Raw genomic sequence first — 17,290 nt, 5'->3', positions numbered from 1 at the left:
TTTTTTTTTTTTTTAGAAAGCGTTACTGCGGTGTCGTTTTGGCGAGGAAACGCTGCCGACTTTGGTTTTACGTTTCAAAAAGTGGTGCATTGAAATGCATGTTTGGGCGTTTCTATTTTTCTTATAGGGTGGCTCAAACCTAAACTTATTTATAATGAACAAAATTTAGCTACAATTATATTCAATAAAATAAATATTATTATATATTTTGAAAATCTAACTGTTGAATTGTATGTTTTTTACGCTTTTAATACGCATGTCAAATTTTGTGTCAATCAGACATTATTTACTATATAATCTATAAACTTATATTTTATACATAATTTTAAATTACAAAAACTTGCAATTTAAATAATTTATTGATAACATAGTTATTGATCTTTAATTTTCTAGAAATTTTACAAGCATGAAGAGTATAAGAAGAAGATGTAATCCAATAGTAAATTTGTCAAAATTCATCTCTAATAAAAAGATATTTAGAAAAGTTGTAACCTTAAGTTATAACCAATTTCGTAACTAAATTTTGTCCTTTAATAATTATGTCAAATCAAATCTCCCTCATTTCTAATACAACTTATTAATCAAGTGAGTTAACATAAAACAACTCATTTCAATATGTTTAATACATAATCTAAAGGAATTTTTTTTCTTTGTTTTGGGTAGAAAAGTCGAGGACTTGAGAGTTTCAATGAAAAATTTATCAATGGAAAAAGTTTAGCTATAAAATCAATCTTACTCAATATTTTTTTATTGGAGGTGAATTTTGACAAATCAACCATTGGATTACATATTCTTCTTATATCCTCCATGCTTGTAAAATTTCTAGATTATTATTATTATTATTTTTTACAAAATAAAATTTTTACTCTAACCTAATCTAAGGATCTGTTTAGTTGGAGGAGTGGAAAAATAGGAGGATGGAAAATTAGTGGGAGGATAGAAAAGATTTGGTTTTCCTTCATATGTGTTTAGTTGGAGGGGTGGAAAAGTGAGAGGGTGGAAAACTTTTTTGTTTGGTTGAAGAAAAAAAGAGGGGGATGGAAAATGTAATTTATATAAATTGACTATTATGTTCTTATTATATAATATATATAAGAAATAAAGTGAGGGAGATGGGTAAGTGAGTGCAATAAAATGAGAGTATTTATATAAATTACATCATTCAACGTCTTTTCTCCTTAGTTTTCCTCCCAAATTGGGAGGACAAAGAAATGTGGGCCCAGAGGGATTATTTTCCTCCCCATTTTTTGTCTCTCTTGTTTTTTCTCCTGAACCAAACAAGAGAAAATGTCATTTTCCACCTTATTTTCCATCCTCCCTGTTTTCACCCCAACCAAACATACCCTAAGTGTATATGTGTGTGAAACTCCCTTCTAGAAACTTGAACCCCGCCCCTTACTCCCCTTCCACACCCCACAAACATTTATACTTGTAAAGTGACCATCGCACCAAGGGTACGCGATGGTAAAATTTCTAGAAAATTAAAGATCAATAATTATGTTATCAATAAATTGTTTAAATTGCAAGTTTTTGTAGTTTAAAATTATGCATAAAATATAAACTTATAGATCATTTGGTAAATAATATCTTATTGATACAAAATTTGACATGTATATTAAGAGTGTAAAGAACATACAACTTAACGGTTAAATTTTCAAAATATATAGTCATGTTTATTTTAGGGCAAAATATTATTTTGGTCCCTAAACTTTAACGATTAAACTTTACAAAAAGTTTGTTTTTCATTTTCTAAATTTTAAAAAGTTCATTTTTCATCCCTAAATTATTGAAAAGTTCGTTTTTTATCCTTAAACTTAAAAAAAAAAAAAAAAAAAATCATCCCTAAACTATTGAAAGGAATTCTTTTTTCATCCATATTTTTGTCCCTAAACTATTGAAAAAAATATTTACAAAATTTAGAGATGAAAAAAGAACTTTTTAAAGTTTAGGGACAAAAAAAAAAAAAAAAAAAAAAAAAAAAAAAAAAAAAAAAAAACTTTTGGTAAATTTTAGGAACCAAAAAATTATTTTACCCTTTATTTTATTGAGTATAATTGTAACCTTAAGTTACAATCAATTTTGAATATAATTATTTAATTATATTTAGAATAAATTTTTTTTAAATGACATTTATTTATATTCAAATAGGCCATTTCCAGTTGATTACCTATTTATTAATCATGTTCAGAATGTTGACCCATTTTTGACACTAACCCATTTAAACTAAACATTAACCCACAAAACAACTATATCATGTTTGCAAGTCATGTCGAATATTGTCACCCCTATTTTATAGTCTTATTACAATAAGAATTAGTCTATTAGAATTCCATGGACTATATGTCCATATCATTCCTACAAACTTGTTATATGAATGTTGAGGATGATTCTCAAAAAAAAAAAAAAAAAAAAAAAGGTAAATTGACGGTGTTGTTGATAGACCGTGAAGGGCCATTCAATTGTATAGAGTAAGACTATTAGCATTAGTAGGTGTATAATAAAAGAAAAGTGTCAAATTTACACATTCAAGCCCTAAATCACCCACATCAGTTAAGTTATTGATGGTAAATTTGCAAAGTTGCTACATTAATCATGTAAATATACATAGTTACTGTAGTAGTTTTGTATATCATTATTTTAATTTTTTTTTCTCTCATCTTTTGCCTCATCTAATTCCTCTCTCTCTCTCTCTCTCTCTCTCTCTGAAGATAATAATAAACAAAGAATAAAAAATGATTATTTAAATAAAATAGAATATAGAATAGATAATCTAATGTAGGTGCTTTTGAAAAGCTATTGTGTAAAATAAAAAAAAAAAATGTTCTTATCCTAAAATAGATAGAAATTTTTGTACAAGCTGATACAAATGCTCGAAGAATTACTTGCTCACCATTTAATACCCTAACAATCTTCGTAGCATCTTTGTGAGTTCACGAACAGCTTGACTAGAAAAGCTTCTACTTGCGATTGGTTGGAGGTCTTCTTAAGCATTCACATCAACTCTTGCAAAAAAGTTCCTTCTATTTTAGCATAAGAACTTACTTTTTTTTTTTTTTCTATTTTACATACTCACATTTTTTAAAATACTCTACATCAGATTATTTATTTTACACTACATTCTATTAAAATATCAATTTTTCTTGATTTTTTTAATTGTTTCTCTTTTTTCACATACAATAACCATTAACTATCATCCACTCTCTTTCTTCAACCTCAGGCTACGTAAAAAATGAATTAAAAACTATATGCATAGTAAATAATGCTAGTGTAAATTTACACAATTACTGTAGCAACTTTGCAAATTTATGCATTTTTAACTTAACTGATGTGAGCGATTTTGAAAGTTAAATGTGTGAAAGTGATACTTTTTTTCTATCTTGCATTGTTTGATGCAAATGATCTTGGTACGAGCCATTGAAGTCTTACTTCAGATTGAACAAGTTGGTTATGGAAGATAAAGTAGATAACGAAGGGTTCTTTTGAAGAAGATGAATGATCAGTTGAGGTAAACTTACATAGGAACATCCTCCAATTGAGATCACTCAAAAAATGGGACATCGATCTCATTATGAGGCACCCTGGCAATAGACCACCACCACAAATGCAACAAAATGGCCACGAAAACAAAATTATAAGACAATAGAACCCATATGTGAGAAGAATATATAAGCGTATAGATTAATTTTTTTGTTACCTCTAACAATTTTACTATTTTATTGAGCTTATGACATATGTTCTATAACATTTTTTTTTTATCAATCAAGACACTAATTGATTCCTATATTTAAAAAAAATAATAATAATAATTGGTATTTGCCATAATTTTTTATTATAAAAAATAACACTAACTTTTTTTCTTTTGAGGGAACTAATTGTTTATTTTAAGATGCACTAATTTGTTTTCTGATGGGACAAATTTTATTACAAGAATTTTCAAACTTTATCTGATTGCCCAAACTTGTGTTAGTTTGTAGAGATTTAGTAGTGTTGCTGACCCATGCGCTCTTCGTGAGAAACCGTAATATATTCTTGATCAACATATTCGTGATTTGAATGTTGGACAAAACTAGATAATAATATATAGAGAGGTATATTAAGACTTGGACAAAGTTTATCTTCTCAACTCAATATGTGGCAATTTATAAAGAGTCCGAATTTGGAAAAGATAAGGTGTAAAACTCATGTTTTACATCATTCAATAAGAGATTGTTATATCAGTTTTTTACTTAAAACTCAATACATTCTATCACACATTATAACATCTTAATAATCTCACAATTAAGTTGGATTTTCAAATGCGTATTAGATTTTTTTTTTTTTTGAGAATCTGGTTATTAGAATTAATTGAGTATGGTTGTGCCTATTCTATAATATGTAATATGATAATATGACATGTTGAGATTGAAAGAGCAATACTTGGGTTTTACATCACATCCTTATAAAATTTAATCACATTTATAAAATTATCTATGTGTATTATTTAATTTAAAGCCAAAACACATAAGACATAACTCATTAAAAAAGTTAAGGGACTAAAACTAAACATGAATAATCTTATAAATAGCCACATAATGGTTTGGAGTAACTTTTTCCTTAAAACTTTGCGACCTAAATATTGAACAACATATAAAATTTATAAAAATTCTTTTCTTGTTGAAATTATGTAAATTATTTGTATGAAAATTGATATATAATAGGTTTTCCAATTAAATTCAACTACATAGTTGTGCTGACTAATAAAATACAAAAGAATTTATCTTTTTTAAGAACAATTAAATTTAATGCAATTATACATTGAATTTAATATAGTAATGAGTGTCATTTTACCTTGAATGATAGCATTTATCTTTCAAGTAAGAATATTATAAGATCTTTTTATGTACCAATTTTCAATTAGTAGCAATGGGTATTTTAAGGTAGCAGATGACTTGGACAAGGTGATTCCATATTCTCATAACTCTTTATAATTGCCATGAAATTTGATTTTTTTTGGGGTCAGCTTAAGTTTTATTGGAGATGTGGAAAAAAAGGGGGAAATAAACTTATCTTGATGATATTTTGACTAAAAATGAAAAATAGATCTCATATTCTATCACCCCAAAAAAAGGTTTTGGTGATAGTCATTACATGAGTAGAAACATGCGTTAGGTCAATAGATTGTAGGCTAGCAAATCATGAGATAAAGTTGGCATTAAGTGTGTTTTACTTTTTAGAGAGTTTTTGAAGTCCAAGACTTATGCCTAGAACAATTCAAGAAGAATGAAGTTTTTGAAATCTCAATACATAGCTTGATACAAATCGATTGGTTGAGATAAGTTCAATAAATGTCTTAATACCTATTGTTTGATCAAGAATTACGGATACAAAATCCAATTTAGGTATTAATTCATCCAATCTCTAACATTTTATGCCCTACTTGCTAGAATATATGAGGACTAAAAAGGACAACCAAATAAAGATTTTGATAGCTATGTTTTGCATGTACAGGGTTTTTGTAGCCGAGTTCTCACTTAGCAACAACCAAAGATATTAAGATCAATGATCAAGGGCTATAGTGAAAACCTTCAATGTGACACTTGAAATTTAGATGGAGCATTAATTTGTACAAAGTTTTCTAGAAAAGAATCTAAGGATTTTGAGTTGCATGTGGTAAAATTGTAAGTGCTATAGGAGGGAATTGGGGGGAGTAGTAGAATTAAGGATGATTCTATTATAGTGCTTTGATTCTATTTAGTGGACTTGTTTCTTTGGGAGTTGGTGGTAAACCTCTAAAGAGTTTTCCCATGTAGAACTTTTCTTTTCGTAACCATATTGCTTATGTTATTTACTTTTTGCATTTATTTGTACACAAAATTAATTTTTACTTATCAAAGCTAAGAGAAATCCAATTAGATTTCAAATAGGAGTTTAATTTTATGTCACGTGTTTCAACCAATTTTCTTAATTTTGGTAACTATTTACTACACCACAAAAATCGAGTCCAATTTAATTTTTCTTAAATTTTTGTGTTAAATGATTTATCAAATGAGAAAATCATAGAATCAAAATTAATAAACCTTAAAAAATCACCATCATTAATTTATTATTATTATAGAAATTAAATAGAGGTTAGCCAAATTAAAATTGAGAATTTTATGGATTACAATTTCAACGTTTTTTTTTTTTTTTTCATTTGTTTCAAATAAAATTGTATTTATTTATTAGTAGCAATTTTACGTTTTCAAATATACAAACATTATATATATAATATATAAATTTGGTAAAATTTTAAAACTCATTTAATTATGCTTATTTGTAACTGTATCTCATGCGTATGTATGTGGTTACAAACAAGTTAACCATAAATTGAACGTCCAAAATATTTGGTTAATTAATTTTCTAGATTAAAATTGGTTAATTTCTAAAAATCGGGGTCTAAATCTCCAACAACGTATCTAGGAGTGATCAATTCTGCAAACACCAATGAAGCTAAGTTCCCAAGCATTGTTAGGCTCATAGAGAGTCAAATTACACCACATGACTTAAAATTGCAAATTTTGTGACATTGGATAATGACCAAGTAAAACAAAGATCATCTTTCCTCTCCTAAAGGTAGGGAGGTTCATACAATGCCTCAATGAGCTACCATCCCACAAGGGAGAGGCGCCAAGTATAAATACCTCATTTGCTCCACCATTTAGCTCCTACAATCAAACAAACAAACAGGATCCTTTTTTGACTCACAAAATGGCAAACTCCAAGTACTTGTTTCTTCAAATTGCATGCTTCATCCTCTTGTTATCCTTGTCTCCTTCATATGCTCACAACAAGAGCCACGAAAGCATGCCACCTGCTGCTGGTTTCCAAGCAAATGTTGCTTCAACAAGGTTTATGCTTTCAGCAATTCAGACACTAACACTGGAAATGCTCACAACTTGGGTGATCTCAAATCCTTCATTAGCACTTTATTCTCTCATGCTTGGTCCCCATATTGCTCATCAGAGAATTCAAAGTTATCTGGTTATCGACTATCTAATGGCCACTTGGTCATTGATTTCCTATGTGAAGCTCTCAACATACCCCACTTGTCAGCCTATAAAGACTCTTCCGCAAACTTCTCATGTGGTGCAAACTTTGCAATAGCCGGATCAACGGCTCTTTCAAGTAATCTCTTCTGTCATTTCAATTTTGGTAATTCCCTAATGTGGAAACCAAATTCAGAGAATATCCTAACTCAAATTGATTGGTTCCATAACTTTGTTGGGGAGAGAGAATGCCAAGGAAAAGATGAGGCTGCATGCAAATCAGAGCTTGGGAATGCTCTCTTTTGGATAGGTGAGATTGGTGGCAATGACTATGCTCATCTTTTTGCCTCTTCCATTGGCCCTGCTATTGCCAATAAGCAATTCACAGAGCAAGCTGTTGATCACATCTGCACACTTGCATTGGTAAGCATTGATAAACTACCATTTATATCAAAAGCTTAAATTGATTAAAAAAATGATGAATTTAATCATTTAACTATTATTCCAACGTGCATAATATTACCAAAAAAAAAAAGAAAAAAAAAAAAAAAGAACAGAAAAAAAGAAAGTAGGATATAGCCTTAGCTTGTTAGAAGGGAAAAAAAAAATAGTATCTCAATGAGTTCTTCCAACCTTGACATTTGATCAAGACTCTTTTCACAAAATGGTGCATTGCATATAAGAGAAAGGATGAATGTTTCGGCGAAGTTAAAGTTGGAACAGTCATATTAAGCCTGCTTTCTTTCGACAGGGGCTATTGGACAAGGGTGCAAAGTTCCTTGTGGTTCAAGGGCTACCACCAATAGGGTGCCTTCCATTGTAGTTAGCAACATGTCCCTCAAATGATTGTGATCAAAATGGGTGTTCAGCGAGGGCCAACTTGGTAATAAAGGGTCACGGCAATCTTCTCCATAAGAGGTTGGATGAAATTTGAATCCAACACAAAGATTCTATGATCCTATATATTGATTACTATAGTGCATTCACAACAATATTGGAAAAGCACACACAGTACCAGTTTGAAGAACCCTTCAAGGCATGTTGTGGAGCTGGTGGAGGACAATTCAACTATCAACCAAACCTCCTTTGTGGAGCTTTTGGCACCTCTACTTGCAAGGACTCTAGCACCCACATTAACTTTGATGGGGTTCACTTAACCAAAAATATGCATCTACACCTCTCTAATCTCTTCTTCAACCAAGGCTTCTGTACACCATCATTTGCAGATCTAATTAAGAAGAAGAAAGGCCAATATTAAAATGTCTAACATTGGCCTTCCAGTTCTCTTTTTAGTAATAAATATTTGATGGTTAATGCCTGATGCTACTAGGTAGATTAGTAGTAGGCTCCCAATGGTGGCATTCGGAGAGTTACTATCTTGGTGTAAATGCACTTTTAGTCCCTATATTTTGCAGTTTTTTCATTTTAGTTCTTACATTTTATTTTTATCACTTTTAGTCCCTAAATCAATTAACGCCTGACATTTAGGTCCTTACTCAACTAACAGGAAAAATTGATGTGGCTAACGGAACACCTTATTAGCTGACGTGGCGCTACGTGGCATTGATGTGGCAATTAAAATTTTATTAAAATTAAAAAAAACCTTAAATATAATTTAATTTTAAAAGAAATATTACTTATCATTATTAATTTTCATAAGAACATTACAATTTGTTCTTCTTGTTCTTCCCAATCAAACCCAGCAACAAGAACTCAAACCCAACAACCAATAACTCAAACCCAGATTACAACAACACGAATGAAAAAAGGAAAAAAAAAAAAAAAACAGAGATCAAACACAAACACAGACCCAGATCACAACAACACAAATGAAAAAAAGAAAATAAACAGAGATAAAAAAATTTCTTCACGTTCTTCAACTTGTTCTTCATTTAACAACTTGTACTTCCCAAATCAAACCCAGCATCCAAGAACTCAATCCCATCACAAGAACACTAAAGAAAAGAAAAAACAAATGATCATATCTCACTCTTTCATTGATGAACCCGAGTTCTCCCATTCATTAACTCTCTCGATCTCAAGACCCAAACAACATGACCACTCAAAATCAAGATCAACTCTCATGATTTTAAGACCCAAACAGCATGACCCACAAGACAAACCCAAGCAAAACCCAGCAAGACCCAAACAGAATGATCGATCTGACCGATCTAAAGAAGAGTGCCACCGCTTCGGTGGACTCGCTGGGATTTGAGGAAGAGCGCCACTGCAAGATCCATCCCTGTCCACCAAAACCCTAAGCCGCCACTCCAAAATCACCCTAAGTCGCCATCCTTATCTTCTTTGCCTTCGCCCACTACCGTTCACCAACGTCGCCACCCTAGGCAGTATCTCCCAAACCCACACCTCCCTCTCTAATTCTCTCACCTTCGCCCACTCTCTCTCTTTTCTGTCTAATCTGAAGGGCCATTAAGAGAGGAAAAGAAAGCCCACTCTCTCTCTTCAAAATCTAATATGAAGGGTTAATAAGAGAGGTAAAGAGAGAGGGTGAGTTAAAGAGAGAGTCTGAACTTAAACCAGTTTGGAGAGAAAGGGCTTGAGGCAATTTTGAATCTATATTGCTAGTGGGTTGGGATTTTGATCTAGGTTTGTGGGATTTCAAAAGTTTTTTTTTTTTTTTTTTTTTAAATAAATTTTGTGTCTAAAAACTGGTATATTTAATTTTGTGAAAAGAGAGAAGAAGGAATTGACAGAGTCGCAAAGTGGGAAGAAGAAGAAAAAGAAACTAGGCACAAACATAACAGATCTAAGTTTCACCATTTTTATTTTTATTTTTTTATAATTTTTAAAATTGATAAATTTATATTTTAAGGTTAGATGCTAATGTGGAAGCTCACGTGGATGCTGATGTAGCATTTTTAATATTATTTTAATTGACACGTCAGCATTTACTGTGCCAACAGTGCACTCGTTTGCCACGTCAGCTTTTGCTGTTAGTTGAGTGAAGGAAATGACCTAAATGTCAGGCATTAATTAGTTTAGGGACTAAAAGTGGTAAAAATAAAATATAGGGACTAAAATGGAAAAAAGTGCAAAATGTAGGAACTAAAAGTGCATTTATGCCTACTATCTTTTTACCTTATTATTGTTATTATTTAAATGTTACACGCGTACCTAGGGTCTTGAAACATGGCCTCACTTTTTACTTTACACTTAGGGCTAGCACAATAACTTTCACGGCCTAAGGCGGAAATTTTAAATAGGTCATTTTTTATATTTAAATATTAGTAACAAATTTATCCATACATACTTTTTTAGATTCAATTTATTTTTCAACTTTTTTTTTTTTTTGAGTTTTTTATATGTTGACATTTATAATGAACAAATATTTATAAATAAATAAAACATGGCTCATAATTGAAAATTATAATCTAACTAAAAATAAAATCTAATGTATAGAATAATAAAACCTAGTTTACCAATAGCAAAGTTGCAACTTTACTAATATTGTGAGCACTTTATAATCTAAACTTACATGAATAAAAATTAATTTATTACAGGATTTAATAAATTAATATCTCTAACACAAATGGATTGATGTGATATACATCGAATAGCAATACATGTGATAACTTATAAGTTATAAAGCAGAAGCAAATACATCATGTGGCTCACTCTCTTTTAGAAAGAGAAAAGAAATAGTAATAAAAGACTATAAATAAAAGGGTGAGTGGGTGACAGTGTTATGTCTGGTCACTTCTATGTCTCTTTCCACTACCATGACAAAACAAAATTTTAATAGCATAATGAGAAAAAATAAATGGAGCGAGGGCTTAAAGCCAAACCTGAAGGGAGAAAAGATTTGAAGTACAACAAATTTCAAGCCACGGCAGAGAATTTAAATGGGGAGAATGACATAGTTTCTAGCAATGAGTATAAAATTCTAAGGTTTGAGTTTGATTTATTTGGGCCATTTGATTTTAGTCTTTAGTTTTGCTTTGTTCAGTTATTGAGAGAGAAATAGAGATTTTTTTTGTTTGTGTAGTACGAGAGACTTAAGTGGTACACTTTTAAACTCCCACACAGAGATGGAAGAGTCAAGAGCACTAATTACCAAGAGTTTTTTTTTTTTTTTTTTTTTTTTTTTTTTTTTTTTTTTTTTTTTTTTTTTTCTTGAAAGCTCGAAAATGTGTTAAAAACACAAGAGCTATTTAGACCCCCAAATTAAAGTTATGGCTCAATAGATTTTACACTAACTTAATTTTAAGTGCGGAATAGTGTAAATACGAGCGGATAAATAAACAAGCTACTCTAATCCATAATCAAGTCAACACAACAGTAAATTGAAAGGTAAAAGAGTAGGGAAGAGAGATGCAAACACAAGATAACACGCCAATGTGTTATCAAAGAGGAAACCGAAGAACTTGGCGAAAAACCTCTTCGCCGCCCTCCAAGTGGTAATCGATCCACTAGACAATCAGTTGGGATACATGGGTTAGCAAGAGACCCTCCAAGCCTAATCTACCCGCTATACCTAAGCCCTCCAAGCTCCTACTCCAACAAGGCTTCTCGAAACTGTGTCTTGTCTAGCTTTCCAGATCCCGTAACAAGCTCCATGTTGCATTTGCCATCCTTGGCTTCTTCTAATGCTTCCTAGCAGCACCAAAAGCTCACTTGACACTCTGAAATGGTGTGGTAAGTGTTTGGGCTATCAATCTCTTAATGGTATGGAAATTGAGAGGTAGGAGTTAAGGAAATCCACAAGCATATATGTAGAGATATATGGGTCTGATAATCTCTTTCTCTCAAGGTTTGAGGCTAGGGTTTTCTCTCAGAAGCACTCCACAACATTTGTGGGTAATGTGGGTATATATAGTGTGGGTACAGAAAGTGTGTATCAGATAGTATAGTCTGGCAAAACAGAAAGTTTCACGGGTGTCTCGCGGGAAGGCCTTACTTGCGAGCTACTTGCGAAACATAGCTATCTTCATCTGTACTGACTCTTCGCATTTCAGTCATGTGCAAGGCACATGCTTCACTTCGCGGGATGCTTAGTCACGAGATACCCGCGAGAACTCTTCTGGTTTCAATTGCTTGAGTATTCACACTTTCCCTCTTTAACACACAAACCTTACAATCAAATCCCATAATAAATATAGGGTACAAAAGATTGAATATAATTACAATCAAATTTGGCATGGAATAAAAGCCAATAAAATACATATTTGTAAATCACAACTTTACATCCTTGTTTTTTCTTTGATATATATGAGAGATAATCAATTCTACTCCCACAAAACGTTTTTATTTATGTTTTTCTTTAAGAAAAAAAATATTTTTGATGTATTGATTTATTTTTTGGTCTTAATTAATATTCTTATAGAGAAGAAAATATCTTATTGGTTCAAATTTGGGGACTTGTTCCATATGGGGCCTTAGGCAATTGCATCTAATGCTTATAAGGTAGAGCTAGGCAATTGCATCTATTGCTTATAGGGTAGAGCTGGCCCTGGACAGGAGACTGTAATCTATAATTTCTTTTGTACTTACTAAGATAGCCTACCAATACTTTACTAAAATAAATAAATAAGCATCCAGAGAAGGTTACAATTGAAGGGACAAGAAGATGAATAAGGGTGGGGGACTAAACTGATCGCTGGAGTGACATGTCTAGGCTCCAAAACCCACACCAAACACAGATAGTTTCAACTTTTAGTAGATTTTATTAGCAAATGGGATAACATGCCCCCCCCCCCCCTTCCCCTAAAAAAATGTAGCTTGTTCTACATATTAAAATTTCACCACAAAATAACAATATAAAAGTATGGTTCAATATCAATGGTTTGAGATTAAATTTGTTAAGGTCATATTATTTATGTATTGACATATCCTACAACAAAATGCAGTTTACTTGTAATTGGGCAGATCTAAGTGAGTTAAAAATTATCATGATAAGTGAATTCATTGAAAACATGAAGATTACTTAAGAACTGTTCAAGAAAAGCTGAATCTATAGGTTCTGTTACCTCATCGATACCTGTCAATTTATCGAGATTTAATGAAGCTCGATACCTAGCTCGATACATCTCGATCTATCAAGCTGATAAATTTGAGGAGATAGAACAACAACATTTTATTTTAAGAGGCTATTTGTTTATGAGTTTGTGTAATTCTAATAGGATTAAGAGAGCCCAAGGTTTGTGTAAACCTAACAAGAATGGAAGAGCTCATCAAACGGCCCATTAAGCTCCTATATGAATAAGGAGGTATGGAGAAAGAAAACCCTAATCCTAAAAAGCTAACCCTGGAAAACCTCATTAGGTTTTCTTATTTGAATCCCTATCCTCCTCCTATGAAGAGATCTTTCTTGTGTGCCTTTGGGTTTTGCAACCAAGCAAAATCTCTAGCACCAACCATTGAAGATCTTATCGGTGTTTCCATGTAAAGCTGTTGCAAATCAACTACAACAATCAAATGGTTGTTTTGGAGTTAGTCATGTACTTGGGTTTGTGTAAAGAAGTTAGTCATGTACTAGGATTCATGCAAAAAGGGAAGATGTCTCTACATGATTAAGTCCAATTGGGTATTAGAGTAAAGGTTCAACTATAGATTGGTATTATGGGTGTTAGTGCTTACTTTTGACAAAAGGACCCAATGGCAAAAGAAGCCCAACAATATGAAAGAGATGGAGAAAGAAAATAGTAAAATAAAGACCATTAGGCCAGAATGGTAGGAATAATGGTCAATAGGCCCACAAAAATAATAAGTGGCTAGGAAGAAAGCAAATGGGTTGAAGAAGCCTAAGGAATGAAGTAGTAAACCCATGGGAGTTGTAAGAGATGGAGAGAGTAAAATGAGCCAGGGAAGCCCAAGAAAGGAATTAGTCAATTCATAGGTTGGCACAAAGGCTAATAAGCCCAAAAGGTTAGGATGTGGCAATTGGGCCAGTTAAGCCTAAAAGATTTAGGAAAAACTCATGAGAGTGAAAGAGGTAAGGAAGAATGAAATGGGCTGAGGATGTCCAAGGAATGAAATAGGCTGAGGAAGCTCAAGGCACGAAATAGGCTGGCCTAGCAGGAATGTTGGCCAGTAAAGCACAAAAGAAGAAAGGAATGTAAGAAATGGATTGGCAGGAGTTTTAGCTCGTAAGCCCATAGGTAACAACAAGGTAAAAGGATAAGTAATATCATAGTAGGAGCAGTGCAGCGGCATGGCAGGAGCACCAACCAGCTTACAGACACATGACAAAAGGGGACACAGGCCAGGTAAGAGGGAGAGAGCCCACACCCAAAGAATGCCCTGTTTGAAGAAAAGATGGAACGCAGAGAACGAAAACTCAAAGGCCCATGTATCATTCACGCTGCGAGAGTTAAACAAAAACCAGAATATGCAACAAAATCAGACAAACACAGAGGCAATGGCAAATGCATGAAGGCTAGAGAAGTAATGGATTCAGATGGCAGTTGAGCATGCACACAAGGCTTAGGCACCACCTATTTGTACCTAGCCAATACAGGGGAGGTGGGCCACGGGTTAGAGGTTTGAAAGGGTGTGGTCTAGTGGTGGGAAAAAAGGGGAGCCTATTTCAGGGTTCCTGCTGATGCTCTTTTGGGAAAAATGTCCTACTAGGATGACATCTTATCCAAACAAAGTAAACATGAGCTGGAATCACTAGATGCATGCCATAGAGGGTGGTAAGGGAAAGGTTTATCCCTTATTCGGATGAGAGTGTTAAGGGAGGTAGGAGATAAAACAAAACCATTTTTTTTTCTGGGAATGAGGCGTGGTGCAGCCAACATAGTGTAGTGGTGGTGGCTGGATACTCGGCAAGCCAGTGGTCAGTCTTGGAAGGACACCCACAACGAGCCAAAAGTGGTTGAGGGGTTAATATAGTAATTCCTATCATGGCAGGTAGTATAAAAGGCTATAGTCGTGAATAGTGAAAAAGGGGAATGACGACAAACATAAAACAGAGAGATAGAAAGAAAGAAAAGAAAACAGAGTAAACAAAGAAGAAAAGGGAAAAATACAGAAATCCCAAAGAGATGGAAGAAACGTGAGTACTAGGAACAGAGGCATGCATCAATAGGTTACCCACTTCTCTCCCTCTCAATAGACCTACTCTCTGATAAGTTAAGAACTTAAGTTTCAACCATCTAGGTCCTTTTTCCAAAGTGTGTAATCTCCATAGCAAGAATTCCCTCTGAGCTTACCCACGTTGGAGATTGGCTCCTTTTTAGGTTCGTGTTCGTTGAACAACTAAGCCAATTCCTTTGGTAGATGAATCCCTTTTTTTTTTTTTATTTTTTTTTATTTTTTTTTTTATGAATGACTAACTTGTTATCTTACTGTTAATTTATTTATTTAATTTTTTTTCGGGACCTTATCATATTGCTATATATCTTTCTTTTCTGGTGTTATTCATGTATTATTGTTTTTAGTAGAAAATGTTTTAATTATCCTATTGCATCGTGTTTCTTACTATAATATCTGCAACAGTCTTTCCTCTCGAGAGCACGTGATATGTTCAAGGTTCTTGCTAGGATGCACCTCTATGGGAATGGCCCAACTTACGCACAAGCTGGCCTAGGGTGTGTTTTAGCTAGGCTAGTCTTGACTCTCCTACCCTAGAATCATGGGTCGTGGTATAGTAGGAAAAATCCAGCCCAAAACACAAAAAAGGCCCACCACATTTAAATTGGTGACTTCACTGGGGAGTTGGGAAAAAGACAAGGAAAGTAGAAAAAACCCTCGCAAGTTATGCCCCCAAGATCAAAGATGACGCGAAACATGAGTACCATACCCTTACAGGCAGAATCAAGGCCATGCCCCACCAGCCTAATCAGGTGGAAGGCGTTAATGGAGCGAGGGTTACGCTGTAGTAGCAGCAAAGAATTCCCGTTGACAATACCAACTTCTTTATTGAGGTACTACAATCTGTGCAACATTTCCAACAGCAACTAATGGAAGAGATTCACCATATGAAGGTGGACAAGACTAAAGAGAAAGGAAGCCAACATGACCTAAAGCATGTGGCAGATAAGGAAGAAACCCCTGTAGGTGGTGGCCCACAGAACGCAGAACAACGTTTTAGAGTAGGAAAGGGTGAAGTCACAGGAAGTTCAGAGCAAGAAAGGGCTAAGGCACCCAAGGAGAGATTTTACGCATGAAGACCTCCTTATCCTCTGTAGGTACTTAGCAAGCCATACCCCGAGAGATATGAACTACGAACTTTTGCACAATACGATGGTAGAAGGGGAAGTGCTGTTAAGCACGTGAGTAAGTTTATTGACACCCTCGGTCCCTATGTGCTTGCTCATTCCCAAGTGCAAGAGATCGTAGCAATATAATTCTTAGAGTATCGAGGTCGAACCATGAGGAACAGGGTAAATTCAAGAAAATGTAATTATAAAAAAAAAAAAAAAACTTTTGGTGAAGATGAAGAATAATTTTTGCCTGGTAATTGTAAACAAGAATAATAGTGATAACTGATTTAAGACAATAATGTAAATACTAGGGCATCGGGGTGTTTCCCTATATCGATATGAAATTATTTGTGATCTAAGAAATTATATATTTCATAATTGATTTTTCTTATACAATTAAATATTTATGATTCGGTTGAAATGAGACAATTCAAGAACGCATGATAACCTAGATTAGTAATGCGGTTAGAAAAGTTTTCAGAAAAATCCATTCACTTCAAAACCTAATTTCTATTTGAAACTATTAGAAATTTATCTAAAAAAATAAGAAAAATATGATTGAACTTATTGAAAGCATGGAAGAACTAATACATCAAAAGAAATCTAATTGAACAATCAAATATGTTGTTGATAAAATCCTAGAAAGAATCACATTAAATACTCATACCGTATAGAAGAAACATAACCCTTAGCCCTAGCAAAGGGTTTAGGCTGCTATTAGAGAAAGGAAAATACAAGGTTTTCTCTACCAAATTCGTTCTACATAGCCTCCCTTCAAAACCCTAACGTCCAAGTGTCCAAAGAAAATAAAACTTTTACTATTTTAAATTTCGTCCATATTTACAGCAGTAACTTGTGAGTTAATTTCAGCCTTCAAAAGTTGTGAATTTCGAAAAACTCAAAACTAGATAGTTGTATATATTTAAGTCATAGTTCCAACCCATTTAGCGTTGTGTCAATTGGATTTTTAAGGAGAGAGATATGCCCAAAATAATGATCAGTGCTCAAATCTAATTTTTCCTTTTCAGATTCAGCCTCCTTAATTTCTTTTCTTATTTGAAGCTTCCAAACATGGTAGACGATCCAAACACTCCAGCTGTACCTCCTTAGACATTTAAG

General features: G+C 33.2%; 1 protein-coding gene across 1 annotated transcript; it reads left to right on the top strand.

The window, feature by feature from the left end:
- The first annotated feature begins 6,708 nt into the window (after positions 1–6,708).
- LOC115978977 (GDSL esterase/lipase At3g48460-like) lies at positions 6,709–8,343 on the top strand. Its single transcript, XM_031100911.1, has 2 exons — positions 6,709–7,427; positions 7,756–8,343. Exons 1-2 carry the CDS (start codon positions 6,762–6,764, stop codon positions 7,825–7,827), a joined length of 738 nt encoding a protein of 245 aa, XP_030956771.1. The 5' UTR covers positions 6,709–6,761; the 3' UTR covers positions 7,828–8,343.
- Positions 8,344–17,290: the final 8,947 nt, after the last annotated feature.

The sequence above is a fragment of the Quercus lobata genome, chromosome 3 (genome assembly GCF_001633185.2).
Source record: "Quercus lobata isolate SW786 chromosome 3, ValleyOak3.0 Primary Assembly, whole genome shotgun sequence".
Lineage (NCBI taxonomy): Eukaryota > Viridiplantae > Streptophyta > Magnoliopsida > Fagales > Fagaceae > Quercus > Quercus lobata.
This window is presented reverse-complemented; position numbering and strand designations above follow the sequence as displayed.

Coding starts and splice junctions, on each gene's coding strand:
- LOC115978977 (XM_031100911.1), top strand. CDS start 6,762: ATGCTTCATCCTCTTGTTATCCTTGTCTCCTTCATATGCTCACAACAA. Junction 7,428..7,755: donor ACATCTGCACACTTGCATTG/GTAAGCATTGAT, acceptor TTCTTTCGACAG/GGGCTATTGGACAAGGGTGC.